General features: G+C 38.5%; 1 protein-coding gene across 4 annotated transcripts in view; it reads right to left on the bottom strand.

Annotated features, from left to right (window-relative positions):
* Positions 1-1924: 1924 nt before the first annotated feature.
* Positions 1925-16855, bottom strand: part of LOC141804638 (netrin-G1-like) — a 126684-nt gene continuing 111753 nt past the window's right edge. For all 4 annotated transcript variants that reach the window (XM_074689191.1, XM_074689192.1, XM_074689190.1 and 1 more), the window contains one exon: positions 1925-4572. In XM_074689191.1, the coding sequence (XP_074545292.1) occupies positions 4352-4572 (221 nt within the window). In that variant the 3' untranslated portion in view covers positions 1925-4351. The remainder of the gene's footprint in view (positions 4573-16855) is intronic.

A 16855-nucleotide genomic window follows, 5' to 3' on the forward strand; every position in this document is an offset into this window, starting at 1 on the left:
AATAGCTAAACGCAGCCCAAAGCCAGGAGCGTGTGTCATAAAACACCGCTGCTACTGCACTAACATGTCATAAAGGTAATTGTCTTTCCCACACACACACTCCAGCCCTTAAACGCAGCTCTGAAGCTTTTTTTCTTCAGCTGTCACCTAAAATGGTCTCAGGTGGGCCACTTCACTTCTAGCAGAGCCAGTTTGGAGAGAGGAACCTTGAACAAAAGTATTAAATCACAGACAGCCATACAAGTGTAATTCTGGAGAGATATGATGGCGCTACTGTTTTTCAGGTGAGAGCAGAAATGTTGTCAGGATCAGTCACATCTGAGAGCTAAACAGAACAATTAACCTTTTACTGAGCTCTGTCAGGAATCTCAGTTCAGGGATGTCAGCATTTCACCACGATGACTGAGACGCTTTGAGCTGTCATTCAGTTTTTTGGCTGGCTACCTATTCAAGCTAATGTTAGCCGAATTAATCACAGTCTCATTTGATTTATTGGGAGAAAGTAAAGCCAGCTTTAGCCAAACTCTTTCATGTCTACTGAGTTGTTTTGAAACTGGGAAACCTGTAAGGGATCTTTAAATGCTCTGGCCAAATCCTTGCCATGGATCGTACTCCACTGATAAGCTAATAGCTGCCTAGCATACCTGCAAAACAGACACTTTTGTTTCCAGTATGTTTCACAATCAACCAAGAGTAAAAATAATGACAATAACCTGCAATGGCTATTAGGGCCACTTAAACAATGAATGAAGAAGAGTTTGTAAAGTTGCGAATTCATACGTTTTTGGAGTTGAAACTTTACAAGTTTATCAACTCATAACAGTCAACAAATAAGTTTTCTTGTAAATAAACAACTTTATAAATTTCTCACATATTTACGTCTGTGATTTAGCAAGTTCAGGGTGAAAAATGTATGATATAAACTAGAAATCTGCCAGTTTACAAAGTTGTGGTTTTTTTTTTTACAACTTTACAAAGTCATAAATTTGGGACTTTACAAACATGAGAGTTTGAGTTTTTTCTTAAAAATCATTTTTTCTCCCTCAAAAATTACATTTTTTTATTTCTGCAAGGTGACCTAATAGGCCGTCATACTAGCCAAAATGTAAGGCTTAAATTACTATATCCTGGCGACAAGGCTCGGCTAGGCTATGCTAGGCTAGGCTAGGCTAGATATTAATGTGCTCAAGTTTACCACATCCATAAGACACAGTAAGAATACATTTTCCTGAAAGCCAAGAGTTTAGACCCAGTTTCACATAAATCCATTACTTTCTTAATTAACTGACAGAGTCTGGAGGCTACTTGGAGGTTTTAAGCTAGCTAACCTTAGCGCAACTTGTTCATGGGGTTTCGTTTCCCATTAGCAACGTAAAGAAGTGAAATTAGCCGTGGTTAAGTATCAGATCAAAAGCATTTAGTTAAGTCTGATTTTCTTGTTCACCCGTCCAAGCAAAAAATAAAAAAATAAATAAAATAAAAAATAAAATTAGATAAAATTAAATTAAAAAAATAAATTAATAAATATACAAATAAATAAATAAATAAAATTAAAAATAAAGATAATTACAATACACACCACTTTCTGAAGTTTGAAGGCAGCATAACTTTCCCAAATTCAAGAGGCTAAAACCCAAGATGCGGATGGTGGCTAACTTGAACCTTGATAAGTAACACTGAACTGACCTCTGATCTTAGAAATTTAAAGAAACATGTCACAAACTAGTTACTTTGGACCAAGACTGATGCTACGTTCAGTTACTGATTTAGTCAGTAAGCTAGTTAGCAATACATGCTCATTTCGAACATATAGTAAAATCACAGTGTGCAATTGATTTTTCTTTCTTGGGTCAGAAAGGTGAAAAAAATCAGCTAATAGTTAAGAAAACTGTTATTTCACAAATAATACTGTTTATTTTTCAGAGCAGGAAACTAGGAAGGAAAATAGAGACTTACAATCGAGACCCAGAATCACACCCAGACTGCCAGCTCGGGGACCATCCAGGCTGTACATAGGGTACAATAAGTGAACGTCGAAGCTAAACTGGTGCCCCAGTGGACCAAGTTTTAATGGCTGTTTGTGGATATTTCTGCAGGGAATCAGAGACAGTTTAAGAGTTGATTATTTTGCTTTCCAAATCATGGCTGTTGGACTTTCCTCTCCAGTTATATCACACAGTGAGTAAAGCAATTTCCGGTCCCTCATTTGAGTTCCCAAAACTTCCTCTCCCAGCCGCTCGTCTCTGTCAAAAAAGGCATTGGCTTCTCTTTTCATCGACATTGTCATTTAATGAGAGGCACTTACAGTAGACTCTAACACAATTAGGTATTTCATGACAACCTTGGGAGGAAAATTAATCTCTCAAATGAAATTGGTCTCAGTGCTCAATATGTCACCCAGTGGGATGCGACTTCATTTCTATTCATTGACCCTCCGTGAATTAAAGCTCATTTCCTGAAAGTGTCGCTTCGCAGAGGCTCCCGCAGCAGGATGCAGGCTTTCAACCATACCAGCGCTGAAAACCTTCCCCTCTTCTCCTCTTCCCATTTGATTTGAGGATTAGATCTGATTAAAGATTTGAGCTGGACAACCTCTGCAACAGCCATGCAATCTCGTTTTTTTTTTCAACCGAGTTTTCTTGTTAAATTTGCATAAAGCTGATGGGATTTTGACTTGAGATTATTCTGGTTTCCCGATCAGAATGATACGACGCACCTCAGTCCTAGAATCTTTCTTTGACTGATGTAATGTTGCTCTCCTGAACTATGGAGGACCAAAACTGCTAAAATTAAGATTAAATAAAAGTCAAAATAAAAACAAAAATAAAAAATATAAATAAGTAAATAAATAAATGAAATTAATTATCAATAAATATGTACATTTTTCATTTTTTAAAAAATGTTATGTTACTGTCACTGCCAGCAAGACATACAGAAGGAAATGATATTCAAATTAGGGGGCGGTCCCAAGAGTGTATTATGGGTTAAACTGATTGCCTATTGGTTGATCCACATGTGAGTGCAGAAATGGACCATATATTTTTTGTTTTTATTTTCCTTTTTATTTATTTATCATTTATTTATTCATTAATTTACTGATGTATATATACTTTTATTTCTATTTTCACTCTTATTTATTTTTTATTTATTTACTTGTGCATATTTATATTTTTTTAATTTTTTACTTTTATTTAATAATTTATTTATTTATTTATTTACATAGGTATATTTTTTTAATTTTTGTTTTTATTTTCAATTTTATTTATTTTTAATTTTAGCAGTTTTGGTCCTCCATACAGAACAGGCAATCGCATTGATCACTTTAAAAAAATCATAAATGACATTAAGCTTTAGTCATCGGCTTATCTACAAACATCTGCTCTGAAACGCTGCATTAATGCTTCAACTGTTCAACAATGAGACAAAGACATGTTTTCTTTTCCCTTTGGTGGAAGTGTATTGTGTAAGTGTGTATGTAAACATAGTTTCGACAGCTGCTCTCCGATAAAGAGAGCCATGTGCCACACAAGCAACAGAAAGAATACAACCAAACTCCTTACGCACTCATATAGTCCACATCTAGGACACATCTGCAGCGATAGAAAACAAGTAATACATCCTTTTGTTTTGCGTAGTCATGAAAATATCTGTTTTATACAAAAATTAAATACAGTTACAGTATGTTACAACTTTTTTTTCTTTATCCCATACAGGTGAGCTCAAGCATGACTACAAAGCCTCTGGAAAAGGAAACGAAGGAGATCGGTACTCGTCGAGGGGCTCGATAATATTACATGTGCAGCATTTGGCAAAACAACAGACACCCTTCAGCAAAGTAAAATCACCAGAGTCACCAAAGCACAGGGAGGAGCAGTGATGGGGAGAGTGAAGGAGAGGAGGAGGAGGAGGAGGAGGAGGGGACGAGGAAGGAAGGAGGCAGTGAGGCAAGATGTTCTAAGATGTCCCAGTCCACGCTATTATTTTTTAATTACTTCAGATGATACTTAGAAATCATGTGTCTAGTTTTGTACAGTCTGCTCTCAGAAGGTGGGTAGCTCTACCCGAGTCTCCAGTCTGCCTTTTTAATGAAGCATCAGCCAATGACGTAACCACAAAGCCGGGGCTCCACCCGAGACAGCAAAGACTTCAGGAACACTTTCATAAATCCATCTAGAATCAGGAGAACAGATCAGCCTGCCGCTCACCCGCGCCTGCAGCCTGCCTGGGGTATACAAAAGAGTTGCTTATATTTGATGCTGAGCACACGTCCTTCAGGTCCTTCAGGTTGAGAGTCCAGTCCCCACATGTGGTCTCAGGGTTTTGGTTGAGGATAGGAGGCCGTCCCGGTCTCTCAGCAGAGGGGTACAATCAATAGCGGGAGCACTATGAGGGTAAAAGCGGCGTGATGGAAAGCAGCCCGTCCAGACAGTTGCTCGTCGCACTCCCCGGGGCCCTGGCAGCGAGCTCTCTCGCACAGGACGCCTGAGAAGCCAGGGGGACAGTGGCAGCGCTGATGGTGGTGGCACGTGCCGCCGTTCTGACAGCGCAGCATGGCGTTGTCACACACGCGAGCTGGGGAGACAAAAGAAAGAAAAAAAAAAAGGGCAGGGGAGACAGGAAGGGGTGATTAATAGATGGCTCAGCGATGGAGCGGCAGAGAACATCAACAGGCAGGTTCACAGGGCACAAGCTGCCTCTTCTTGTCCTGTCTGCAACGCTCTGTGTCCTGAGAGCACAGCTGACACGTTGGGAAGGGGTGAAACCAAGGACTTTTAAATAAAGTGGGCAGACAAAGAGGAGACAGAAAAACCAGGACAGTGCAGAGTATGAACGCTAGAAAAGGAGGAGGACACAGACAGACATTTTATGGATATTTTTAGATGCACAAAGGGGAATTTAGAGGATATAATCCTGGCAAAAGAAAAGAGCAAACAAACCATGGCAGTGATGAGGTGAAATCAATGATTGGTGAATCAAAGGATGCCAGAGTATTGTGAAATATTCCCGCTGAGCAGGACAGGAGAATTAAAATTGGCTTCCCTTTGGCACAGTGACACTCACACGGAGGGGAAGTCTGGCTCGTGCTGCACCGCCTCTACCTTTGATATGCAAATCCAGACTGCCAGGTAATTCACCAAATGCTGTTATTTTGTTCAGCGGTTAGCCCTACAACAAACCTTACAACCCTGTTAGCTGAAGACGACATAATAACCACGCTGAGGCCTCCTGATGCCTCTTTGTTTTGATATAGATTGATGAGTACGACATAAGCTGATGTTCGCGTTTCCAGATAAAAAAAACTCACGACTCAATTATCCCAAGAAGCCCCGCTGCTGGCAGAGGTGAAATCCTGGAAGAGGTAATATTTGCCAAGAGATTTCAGTGTAATTGGATATCTCTCCCTGCATAAATAGTAATCACATTTTTTGGTTTTCAGTAATATGGCTTATGCATGAGAATAAACTCAACAAATAATCTTTTTTATCCTGCCAAAACTGATTAAAAAGGCATTGCTTTTGCATTTTTCTTCCCTTCCTTTTCAACCACACACAGCTGATGTTATGTGCTTCTCTGTGGGGTATCAGTAATAACCTGATTCTTCATGCTGCCCATAAGATGCCTGAATAATATTCTTTTGTCATGGTTCATGTCAAGTGACTGGGAGACACCACAGACTTAAAAAAAAAAAAAAAGGACGTCATCTTGCTCGGCTTGAAGTGAGGTTGCCAAAAAACTGCTCCCCCTGGTGGCAGGCTGCAGTATAGGTAAAAAAAAATCCATCTCCCAGTCATTCCAGATGGGCTGTGGTCAAACTATAAAAGATTAATACACCTGGTAGAAATGTTTCTCACGTATGATTGTTGTGGTGATTTGAAGATAATATTTAGCTGCCTTGTATTCAAATCTGCATTTTTCTGAAAAGTTTTGTTTTTATTAGTTATACGAGGTTAAAAAGGAGGTTTTACATCACGTTTAACGATAATTGACAGCTGCCAGTCTTGAGTATTTTTTTCAGGAATTGTAAAATATGTTCCGAGGAAGAGTCAAGAAGAGACGGGGATATTTTGGCTTCAAAACCATGCAATGGGAAATGGTGGAGCCACGCTGTCCACTCTATATACGGTCTATGGGAGACATTTAAGCTTGGATGGACTATTACTGTGGTGTATTGCATTCACTTGGAAAAAAATTAAAATAATTAAATAAATTTAAAATAAAAATCCTGTTTTTTTATAACATAACTATCTACAGAAGAGGATTAGGGCCACTGAAAAAAGGCCATTTTTTAAAAAATAACTATCATATCTAAGAAAAAAAAATCAATTAATTAAGTGGAAATTATGACTTTAGTATCTGATAATTTTGACTTTTTATCTCATTATTTCAACCTTGTGTCTCATGATAACTTTTAATCTAATGATCTTTATTTTTTAATCTCATTATTTTTAACTTTTTATCTCATAATTTTGAATTTTTGTCTCATTATTTTGACTTTATTATCGTGTAACTTTGACTATTTACCTCACAATGATTTTATCATCTCATTATTTTGACTTTTTAACATCTAATTTCATCTTTAATCTCATAATTTGACTTCATATCAAAATGATAGCTTAAGTTTCTCATAATTTCAACTTTATATTTCATAATTTTGATTTTTATCTCATATTTTATTCTTTACTTTTTTATCTTATACTTTGAACTTTTTGTCTTATATTAACTTTATATCTCATGATATTTACCTCCTATCTCAATTTTTGGCATTTCATATGGTAATTTTGAATTCTTGTCTCATTATTATGACTTTATCAACTTAATTTTGACAATTTATCTCATAATATTTTTATTATCTCATAATTTTGACCTTTTTAATCTTATGTCTCCTAATTTGACCTCATACCAACATGAAGACTTTAGTTTCTCATAATTCCAACTTTTCATCTCATAATTTTTTATTCTTATCTAATTTTTTTTTTTTACATTTCATCACATGATTTTTGACTCTTTATCTTATATTTATTTCTTGATAATCTTTTTTTTTTTTTTTTTTAACTGGCACAAACAGGCTTCCATACAAGTGCAAGCATGCCATAATAATCTAAACTAAAGGGTGCACTTAGGTTGAACTAGGAATAAAACACTTGTCAGATTTGTGTTACCATTTATTATTTCTGAAAGAGGGCATTGTTTATTTGTATGTAAAATATTTTGTTAATAAAAACCAATAAAGACAAAAATATCGTGCTGGTGTGTTATTCCTGGGTGTCTCAGTTATTGAGGTGGTTTTTTTTTCCATTTGTGCTTTTGTGTTTTTGTGTTATAATGGTTTAGCAGGCCTTAGTTTTCACATCAACCTTTCATTGAAGTTTGAGTTTGGATCAGAAGAAGTTTTGCCAGTTGTCATTTCATTTGTTTTTTAAGAGAACACCAGGTTTATGAGGTGTGACAGGTAGCTTACACATTCTCCCAGTCTAGTGGTGAAAGAGTTAAAAGTGTTTTAACGACAGAACGGGATGCTCAGCAGTTTCCTTGCCTCTACTTTTTGGAAACCTGAAAGACTCTGTGCGACAGCCTTGTTGCATTTCTCCGTCTGTGCGTATTTATAGAAAGATTGATAATGATGGCAGTGTAAGAGTAAATATAGCATCCCCTCCCATCACTCAGACTCCTCACTTAAAATGCAGCGGGTCTCGGGGCGGCGTTGAACTATAGATTTCTCCGTGCGTGATTGTTGAAGACTGGGTGCGAAATAATGAGTCTGGAAACGAGCCACTGCTCTTTGATTCACAGACTGACACCAAAAACCTGACATTTGCATAGATCGTTTGAGATACATCTGAAATAAAATGCGACATAAAAAACTTCCTGCAATCAATGCCGGTAATGTGACTTGACAGTGTTTATATTTGGAGGAGAGAAAAAAAACACACTCACAGCAGAGGCTGATCTGCAAATCACGGCATGAATAGGATGTTTGTTTGAGCTCGTTTTCCTCTAAAGGGCAAATCAATGCTGAGCAAGGGGGGAATTATTGTGCAGATGCATTTGAGCGTGATGGACACATTTTTGGTAATATTTGTAATTAAGAGGCGGTGAGCGGTGCAGCTGTTAAAGGAGTATGTTAAAGGCCGGTGAAAGAGTTTGCTGATGCAGTTTTAGTGCTTTTAAAACTCAGTTACTTTGGCAAGAAAAGCTGTTTTGTGCAGAGTTTAAGTCAGTGAATGGAGATATCAGAAGAACAGAATAGTTTCAGAAGTTATGTTCAATTTTAGGGGAATGCCAGTGAATCATTTTACTCTGTGTTTCGTGTTAAGTCCATCAAACTCTCTGAAGGTCAGGCGGTCTGTATTTATACCTGTGGCTCTTTTGTTTGGTTCTAATTCAGGGGCAAAATTAAGACCAGAACAACAACAACAACAACAACAACAAAAATGTTCACATAGCTTAAGTCTCTTGAGGTCCAAAGTTACAAACAAATGCCAACTGCCATCAAATTTTGTCATGAAGTGATTTCCAAATTTAAAAACTATTTACAGCTGTGTACTTTATCCACTTAAAAAAAAAAGAAAAAGTAAACTATAAATACATAAAGCCATAAAATTAATGTTACTCTAGCGTTGAGTCATAAAAATCAGGTTTTACATCTGAGAGCTAACAGAGGCCGCACATAGTGGTGCTATTACCCACAATGCAGTGCACATGTTAAATATATGTTTGACCTGGGTTGTGTCTGACATCACTCACTCCTTCTCTACTCACTACTCACTATACAGTGAATTAGATGTAGTGGACTATATAGTTCAATCAGCTAAATTAAAACAACATTTCGGAAATGCTAACTCACTCTAACACTGCAAAACGGTGTGAATTTTAGTGATAGCTCACATTATACTTAGCCTGTTTTTCCACATAAACCTCTAAATATAATCATTATATTTATTACATGTGTTTTTGGTAAATAAACAAATTTCTTCCATGTATTCACGCTACAACTCATGCTGTGTCTGAGAATTACGAGGTCCAGTGAATGCATCACCATGTCATCATGTGTTGTGTGTTTCTCTGCACAGAGTTGTGAGACAGGCTCGTCCGAAAGTTAAACAGAGAGCTAAGTGTTATTCTTTGACGTGATGTGATGATGTTTCATGTAATCAGTAATCATGTAATCAGCTGTTTCTTCTGTTTGAACCGCAATGCATGATGGTACATATTGCTCACATGTTTAGCATTGCTCATACACTACTTTGGGAGATGCTACAGATGTTTAATGTGATGTTTTAATACTATGTTTTACCTATTAAACTAGATATTGTTTTATTGTTACTTTTATACTGTGTCTAATATATGTTTTTTATGTATTTGTATTTTAGTGCTGTCTGTCTCTTCTGCTGGTGAGCCAAAGCCAATCTTCCAAGTTGGTGGACAATATCGTGTGAGGAAAAAACATTTCATATGCTTTTGACGACCAAAAAAGATCGCAGATTTGGGTGACAGGTGCAAACAATTGTCCGAAAAACGGAGAACAGTTTTGTGGCTAGCTGGGCGCCATCTGGGTTTCCAAGGCAATAATCTGTCATAACTCTCAAGATTTGAGTCTGTTTACAGCATTTCCTGTCAGGCAGGTCATGTTCTCTGTCCATAGCATCTTAAAATCACACTTAAGTAAAATCAAATATATTATATTATAACTTTGATCAGTGTCAGCCTCTATCGAAAGAGCATAATTTATTCTGTTGACCTCCTCTTCCATGATTATAGATTATAGTAGTAACATCTGTGTTTTCATACCTTGGGGTAGATTGTGATAAAGATGCTAACTCCTAATATGAGTCACTCCTGCTTATTAGGCATCATTTTTCAAAGTATCTTTCTTTTTCTTTTTTGCTGAATCCTTCACAAAGAGTTTTACTGTACTTCATGCGTTTCCCCACACTTGTTGGCAGATAAGAAATCTTAAATTAATCATACTTTACCATGCACTTCTACCTCCATCCATTCATTATACACGTACAGCCGTACGTCTGGGTAACTACCCAAATCGTGACGTCAGTGCAAACACTCTATAAAGAATTATTCTATTCTATTCTATTCTATTCTATTCTATTCTATTCTATTCTATTCCATTTTACAAAATGCATTGTGGGATACTTTGAACGGACAACATAGTGTATGACCATGCTCACTCAGATTTTGAAAAGCACTACAAAATGGTATATTTACTATATAGTGAATAAGGAGTGATTTCCGACACAGCCCTGGTTAAAAAGTCTGAAATCTGTGTCACAGCTCTCATAAATCAACTCCTCATTAAAATAGTTCCCTTTCCATTCAGTGAAAAAAAACAGTGTTAATTAAATTATCCCGTCAGGATGTGAGCTAACAGCACAGCTCTGCACAGCAGAAACACAAATCAGGAGGAAAACTGGTGCAAAGTGCACAGAACTAAGGAACTTTATGGGTATTTTGTCATTTTTGCCAGAACATTGATGCAGATTTTGGAGGCAGCATGCAGTGTTTCATTAGCTTATAAACTCCCCCAAAACTGAAAGACACTTAGCAGTAGCAGGCAAACAGCTGAGGGGCGGCTTAAGACCCTGATGAGTCTCTGAGGGGTCGGTTAAGTGCCAACAGAAGAGTGAATATGGGATTTGGATTAACAAAGCAGAGAAGAAAACACTGTGAGCAAACAAGGATCAACAATTGATGATATTTTGATCAATTATAACCCCACAAACCTGCCCCCTGCAAGAAAACCACAGTGAAGATCCATGTCGGACAGAACAAAAACCGTTTGACTGTGTCTACTGCATCAAATCAAGCAAAATCAGCCTCACTTGAACTTTTTCGTGCATTAAAACTGAACTCCTGGATCAGGAAGAGCTGCCTCCGTGTCCTCTGTGCATTCACACATTAACGGCCTCCTGGCTACAGCCCCAAACAGTTACGTCAAAGCAGCTCTCTCATTTTACCGCTAATGGAAAACACCTGCTTTGTGTGTTTTGCTAAAATTTCCCTGGGATCAGCCGAGTCTCCGTTGAATCGTCCAGACATTAACTTTGTTGCCTGTGGTCGAAAGGATAATCCGCGCGTTCTCCGGCACACCCTCAGGACCGCTGCCTTCTTAAAAGCATCTGTAGCCCAATTAGTTTGCTTATCCAGAGGCTTAAGCCTGCGGTGTCTTTGTGCAGCCACAGGGCCCGGCTTCTGACAAAATACAGTGTTAAACAAGTCAATTATTCTGTTTCAGTCAGAGAAATCTCATGTAGTGACTGGATATGTACGCTGCGTTGAAAGCTCGTAAGCTGGCTTCATATCCTATCAATTAAAGATGCCATGGAAGGGTCAATGACAGTACTAGCAACAAGTTGCTTTAAAACCGCTGACCACAGACAAAGAGATGGATTTTGGATCGTGAGGTGACCCAGGCTGTCTTCCAGCTGAATGGCTCGTAGCCACAGTGTTCACCCACTCAGCTTTGTGCTATAATGGTTTCCTACACATAGCAAAGTGAATGGGACTTTTTCAGACTGTAGACTGTATCATAAACATTATCAAAGGAGAAAAGCCTCAGAAAGATCTAGATGTAGTTCAGGGGTCTGTAACCTTTACTTTCAAAGGAGCCATTTAGCCTCAGCTCACCTGGATTAAAGTCATTCAGGAGCCATAAAATCTGCTTTATCTTCAAAATAAAAACAAAAAAAAAAGAATAAAATTCTTTACATAGTTAAATCTAGTAAATGAAAACAAAATTTTTGAAATTATAAAACTGTACATGCGATGTCTACATTTTTTTATTTTAAATAAATTTGTAAATATAAAAAATAAATAAATTAGCTAAATAAGAAAATGAAATTTCAAAAATTTCAAATTTTGATTAGTATACAAAAATTAAAAAATATCCTGATTACAAAAATTTGTGAAAAATTGTTAGAATTTCAAGAATTTGCAAAAAAAGAAATTTCAAAAATTTGCACAAAATAAAATGTAACAAATTAACAAAATTACAAATTTAAATTTCAGAAATTTGCAAAAAAAATATTAGCAAAATACAGAAAAAAATTGCAATGTAAACGTTAGGGCTGTCACTTTTCCTCAAAATCAAAGTCGAACGGTTTTCAACCATAAACGAAAATAATCGAAGATAATCGAACCCCCCCCCCCCCCCCCCCCCCGCCGCCGCCGCCGCTGACCGGCTGTGAATCACAGACACGAGACATTTCCTTTATATTCTCAGCCTTTTTTTATTGCCACAAACACTGCACAACGGCACTAACTGACTTATTTTCTCATATTATTTGCCAGAAACACAAGCCTGTCAACCTGCTCAGGATCAAGTGCTGCTCTTTTTTTGTTAACAATGTTGCCTGCTGACGAGAACACCCGTTCAGAGCGCACTGAGGTACCCGGCACACACAGATATTTACGAGCCAACTTTGAGAGCTGCGGGTATCGAGCACACCCTATTTCTCTCCACCAAAGCAGGGGGTTGCTGTCTGCAGAAAGTGGTTTCTCTCTCATGTAGGTTTGTATTTCTTGAATGGAACTCGCGTTACTTACAACAGAGTCACTCGTTTTGTACAAACTCCCAAACAGGGAGCCCATCGCTCCAAGAGCAGCTGCCCTCTCTTCAGGTTTACAGTCACTGTCTGTTTCATAGTCATTCATCTCACGTGACAAGCTGTCAATGACAACATTTTTCTTCTCTGGTGAAAGGTGGACTAAGCGAATGAACCGGGGGTCCAGGAGCGCTGCTTTATTGAGAAGCATCCACTCGCCGCTCTCCTCACAGTAGCGCGCTTTCAGATTAGCCAGCATCCGCTCTGTGAACATTATAAAAAAAAAAAATATTTTTGTCCTAAACTGTCATGTATTCTGAAGTAAATACAAACCTCTGAATAAATCGTTTTTAACACTGAAATACGTATATTTTGATCATTTAAAAGCAAAGCTGGCGCAGATTTAGACAGAAAAAAATTGTATGAATACCTCTCACATTCGTGATGACTGGTCTGTATGACGGGTCGGGGGTGCTCAGCTGTGACAGCATGACGTGCTGCAGAGGCAGGACAGCTGATGCTGTGGGGTAGGCATCCGTCGACAGGGCCTGAGTTGCCACTTTAAATGGCTTCAGAATGTCCTTAAGCTGATCCACCATAGACCATTCCAAAGTGCTGAGCTCCAAATGGGACAACTTCTTTTCAAAAACAACGGCAGCCACTGCAGCTTGTTGCTCGGATGCGCGACAAATCATGTCGTAAGTGGTATTCCATCTGGTAATGCAGTCATTTATGAGTCTCTCTTTTTTTAATCCAAGAAGCTCCTGCTTTTCCTCCAGAAGGCAGGAGTCGGCCGGAGACCTCCCGAAATGAGCCGCAGTTTGTTTCAGTCTGGAGAGCGCTGTCTCAACTCCTTTAGCCTCCAGTCCCTTGCGCACTGCCAGGTTCAGGGTGTGAGCCAAACACGGTACATCAATAAGCCCCAAATTGTGCACGGCGTTCACATAGTTAAGAGCATTGTCTGTGGTAACAGACACGACTGCCTCCCGGGGTATGCCGAAGTCCTCCAGCGTGCTACTAATACTAGCGGCTACGTGTGCAGCTGTGTGGCTCCCTCTAAGCTCTTTAGTGCACAAAACATAGTTTTCAAGTTCCCATGTGTCAGAAATGAAGTGAGCCGTCACCGTCACATAAGCATGAGTAGCCATCGATGTCCACCCATCGGTAGTAAGGGAGAGCGTCTTGTCTTTTAATATAGTCTCAATGTTTGCCCGCGTAACATCGTACAGCTTTACGATGTGGCTCGAAATGGCGGTGCGGCTAGGAATGGTGTACCGTGGCTCCAGTTCCATCATCAAGTCCCGAAAGCCCTCTCCCGTAACCACACCAATGGGCCGCATATCCTTGCATATGAATCGTGCAATCTTGTCCGTAATAGCTTTTTTCCGCACCTCTGGTAAGGACCCTGCCGAAAAAAACGTTGTCACACGGGGCTGAACACTCGATGAAGCACCGCTGCACTTTGGCGCCTCCTCCTCGACTGCATGGCTTGGATGAAAAGCCGATAGATGAGACCGCAGACTTGTTGTTGAGGACGAGTAGGTAAACTGCTTTCCACATAACCGACACACAGCCCGGTCTTTGTTTTTAATTTTCCCATCAATGGCGTAGAACCCAAAATACTTCCACACATTGCTCCTCAGATGATTCGGTGTTATTATTGAACGTCGTCCACTGTGGCTTTCTGCGTCTTCCATTTTTATCAACTATACTTCACTCTTTGGTCACTGAGGTCAAGAGAGAAGTTCATACGCGATGGAACTGTCGAGCTTTGCGGACAGCGCCCTCTGCTGGATGAAAGGGTTCACTGCTCCAGGCGCCCTGATGAGCTGCTGAACCCAATATTTTACGTTCGAATATGTATTTACTAATCGGTTACGGATATTTATCCCCATGTTCGATTGATTATTCGAATATCGAACATAAAGTGACAGCCCTAGTAAACGTTTTGGACATTTAAAAAATTGCAAAAATGTAAAATAGTTATAACAATTCCAAAGTTTGTGTGATTTTAAAAATCTGTAAAAATTGTTAGAATTCAAAAAAATTGCAAAAATTCCCAATAAAAATTTAGAAAATTAAACAAAATTTAAATTTCAGAAATTTGCAATTAAAAAAAAAAAAATTACAGATTATCTAAAAAAAATTGCATTTCAACTATGCAAAAATGGTTCACGTTTTGAAAATTTTAAAAATTTGCATAAATAAAATAAATCCTAAATTAGATCATTATAAATCATAAAATATTACTTACACATTCAAAGAATTTGAAACATTTAAAATTATACCTAAATTTGAAAACATAGTGATAACATTGCTCAGCTCATAATCATTATGTTGTTTGCTTATGTCTTGTCACAGCACAAGCATGTTTAGAAAGTTGGTGGGCTGTTGATGTTGTAGGAGGTGAAGTAGAGCGGTGGCAGGCTTTATTGACAGATGGGATGAAGATTTAGTTCAACTAAATGTTAACACAGGATTTTATTTAGTGTCAGTGTCTTTAATCATCAATACCCTCTGTGAGAAAAATACATAAATAAAATCAAACACTATGTCCTACATCTCCCATCATGCACAAGCCTTATGATGCTCACTAGGTATTGTTGTACAGCTACAGCCTATTTGCAAAAATAAAAAAATAAAAAAAAATAAAAATGATAAAGTGTTTAGTATCATGATGACCAAACGTATAACTGTTATCTTCGGTGTGGGAGTGAATGGTCTTGCCTGGTGTGACATCATTCACTCTCTGGCGTGTGCGGGCAGCTGGTGAGAAGATAAGCAATTCGAAACCTGGCTCCAGAGCAGCAGTGTACTCTCTCTGGGACATATGTGCAGCTCACACCTCTGTCAGATGTGTGACATTTTTGCAGTATAACTGTTATGACACATCCATCATTGGGCCTTGGTGTCGCACGAAGCAACACAGAGGAAGCTCAGGAAAGAGGCAGCACAACAGAAACAGAAGGCAAGAGGAAAGAAGAGGATTTGATCTCAGGTTGATGTAAATTTTAGGGTTAAAAGAAAAGTTGTTTTGGCTTAGTTTCCACCTTCTTTTTCTTCTTACAGTGTAGGAAACACTCTAAAACTCTTGGCCGCATTAGCCCTTTTATCATGAGTCTTATTTCTTGAAGATCTAGCAGTGTGCTCCCACCTTAAACACACTCAGGCAGCTCTCTAATCCCCCGTCTCAGTGAACTCTTGATGTCCTCAGACACTCTGTGACAGAGCTCTGTGAGATACAGAAAATCACAGCATGATATCAGGCTACAAGTCATAAATAGATGTACTGGACCGTCAATCCTGTCACTCCACTTGGTGAAAGATTTTGATCTTCTGCTGGAGAAAAAGACTCCAGCCTTTTTCAAAAGCATCCATTCATACCAACAGACTTCTGCATGAATCACAGCAGCCGCTTAGAGCTGAGCAAGGAGTCTTATTTTTGCATTAGTGATTGCCTTGAGGACCCTGGAGATGAATTGGCAAACCCATTTAATCACACACAGAGCAGAAAAATCATGTTTAAAAATCATTTTTTATAGCTGTTAATTGAATAGTTTTTAAAAGGCTTTATAACTATAGATCTTCCAGTTCAATTAAATATAACTGGAGACGGTTTTCAGATACAGGATCTGCTAATTATAAGCTCTGAGACAGAATAGTGTTTCTTCAATTACACTGGATCAATATCTCTTCCATGATGTCAGGGTAAGCTGAAACCTGTTATCATATTAACACGAAGCCTTCATCATTAGTCATGACTCCAGGCTCAGAGGTTCAATATGAACTGTCAGCTCAATACTTAGTGCTTGACAGTGGCAGAGCTGCGACTCTGCATGTAAAAACAGAGAGTGGCCAATTTTCTTTGGACTCCTGTGAATGTGTCAAAACATGGCTGGAGGAAAGGGACCAACGTTTCCTTAAAGCAAAAACCTTTTAACTTGTTGGGACTTTGATTTGAAGATTGGTAGCACATGAGGATGTTGAATTTGAGGCTGTAGACACGCAGCATGTCCACCTCGCCAAACACAGAGACTTGGTATGAGAGCAAAGGCTAACTTGCTAAATGCTAGTAAAGTAACAGTTTCTATATTAGCAGTTGCTGTATTCAGGAGAGATAATGAATTTTCTTACATGCTAGCACAGGAAGAGCTAACAGTTTAAGTCAGGGGTTTATTGTTAATTGTATGAATAAAAAGAATAAATCACTTTTTTTGTTTTTCTTTCTGACGTTTTCTTCATCATACACATAATTTTTTCTAACTGGTTTGTCTTGTATCCATTGTCATCCACCTAGT

Source organism: Halichoeres trimaculatus, unplaced genomic scaffold, assembly GCF_033239565.1.
Source record: "Halichoeres trimaculatus isolate MK-OKI-2021-1 unplaced genomic scaffold, fHalTri1.1 fHalTri1_scaffold_15, whole genome shotgun sequence".
NCBI classification, from domain to species: domain Eukaryota; kingdom Metazoa; phylum Chordata; class Actinopteri; order Labriformes; family Labridae; genus Halichoeres; species Halichoeres trimaculatus.